This window comes from Acanthisitta chloris, unplaced genomic scaffold, assembly GCF_000695815.1.
Source record: "Acanthisitta chloris isolate BGI_N310 unplaced genomic scaffold, ASM69581v1 scaffold15488, whole genome shotgun sequence".
Lineage (NCBI taxonomy): Eukaryota > Metazoa > Chordata > Aves > Passeriformes > Acanthisittidae > Acanthisitta > Acanthisitta chloris.
Window position 1 is genome coordinate 28,211 of NW_008688793.1, and position 1,474 is coordinate 29,684.

General features: G+C 37.6%; 1 protein-coding gene across 1 annotated transcript in view; it reads left to right on the forward strand.

Moving 5' to 3' along the window:
- LOC103808391 (putative short-chain dehydrogenase/reductase family 42E member 2) overlaps window positions 1–1,474 on the forward strand; it is a 10,035-nt gene that overhangs the window by 5,777 nt on the left and 2,784 nt on the right. The window contains exon 7 of the mRNA XM_009081173.1: window positions 765–902. Coding sequence (XP_009079421.1) covers window positions 765–902 — 138 coding nt within the window. The remainder of the gene's footprint in view (window positions 1–764; window positions 903–1,474) is intronic.

The following is a 1,474-nucleotide window of genomic DNA, read 5'->3' on the forward strand; positions in this document are numbered from 1 at the left end:
AGTAGAGGATGTTTATCATGTGAACCCTGCAGAATTCTCTGAGCCAGCTGTTATAAAAACATCAGTATACCATGAAGTTATGCACAGCTTTGAGGAAATAATAGCTGCAATTAGCACATAATACATAGTTTTGGCTTGTGGCTGAGGGAGGAAATGATATTGAAGTCAGCTAAAATATATTTTATCATCTTCTAAACAGAACAGATTTCAGAATGGCAAATGTCATTTTAGTTAACGCTGAGGTGTTTGCTTTAGGCCCTGTACAAAAATACAATACATTTGGTTTTAAGCTCATTGGTATGAGCTGATTTGAAGGAATTGTGCAGCTACCACGTTCTGCAGTTCCTGAAATGTCCCTGTTAAATGAACATTGTGACACCAAACATTCCAGTCCATTTTTTCCCAGCCATTTAAATTTGATAAATTTAAATGTTAAATTTGCTCCATGTTAAATTTGATCCAATTTTGTGAACACTTTTGATCCATTCAGAACTGAATCTTACCTATCCATACAATATTTTACTTATCCCTAAAACAGACTTGACTTTTTGTAAATTCAGGACATATTGTGCTCAACACATCCTTTGGCATTTCCTCGTGAGCAATGGTTTTAGAGCTCTTTGCACTTCTCTTAATCCTTTTTGATTCATGCATCTTTATTTTTTTAAGTAGAGATAAACCTACATTTAGCTACACAAGCAAGTGCACTGTGCCTCATTTTAAAACCCATTTTGCTTTGGTTTCATGTTTGTTTATGCCTACAGAAGAATATTGAGAGAGGGTTACTTAGCTTCAAGTTTGGGGACCCTACTGCTAAAATGAACTGGGTGCATGCAGAGAATCTTGTCCAAGCTCAAATTCTTGCTGCTGAAGCTCTCACTCCTGAAAAGAACTACATAGCTGTAAGTACATAACAAATGCACCACAGTTTTTGTTTGGCAGTGGATCCTGCCACTGTATCCTGTGCTATGGGAACCACTGTAGAAGGAGTAATTAGAGTTGTTGTCCTTCAGCTTATGTTGTTGTCTGTGTTTTCAGCTGATAAATGTGCTATGAGCAGTGTGGGACTGGGCAGTGTTGGCTGTGCAGTGTGTTAGGAGTTGGGATACTGAGTTCTGTAAGAATATCTCCATCTTTGTATTGTTTTAATATAGCATTTGCCATTTGTGGAAGATGAGCAAAGAATGTTTGCTATGTTGGAAATGAAGTGGAAGTTCAGGCAGATTTATCCCTTGTTCCCCTGCATATAGGTCCAGGTTTAATGCTCTGAACTGTGATGAACAGTTCTTCCCATGCCACGTACCAATAGAAACACATTTCATTTGGGCTCATTGCTTTAAAAAATCACTGCAACTGTTTTTCTCCTCGTAAGCACAGGTTTTTCTTTACCTAGAAGCTCTGCTCTTAAAGCATAGTATAAACAGTTTCAGAGTAGATTGAACTACTTTTTCTAAAACCCTGAAAGCAAAAAGGG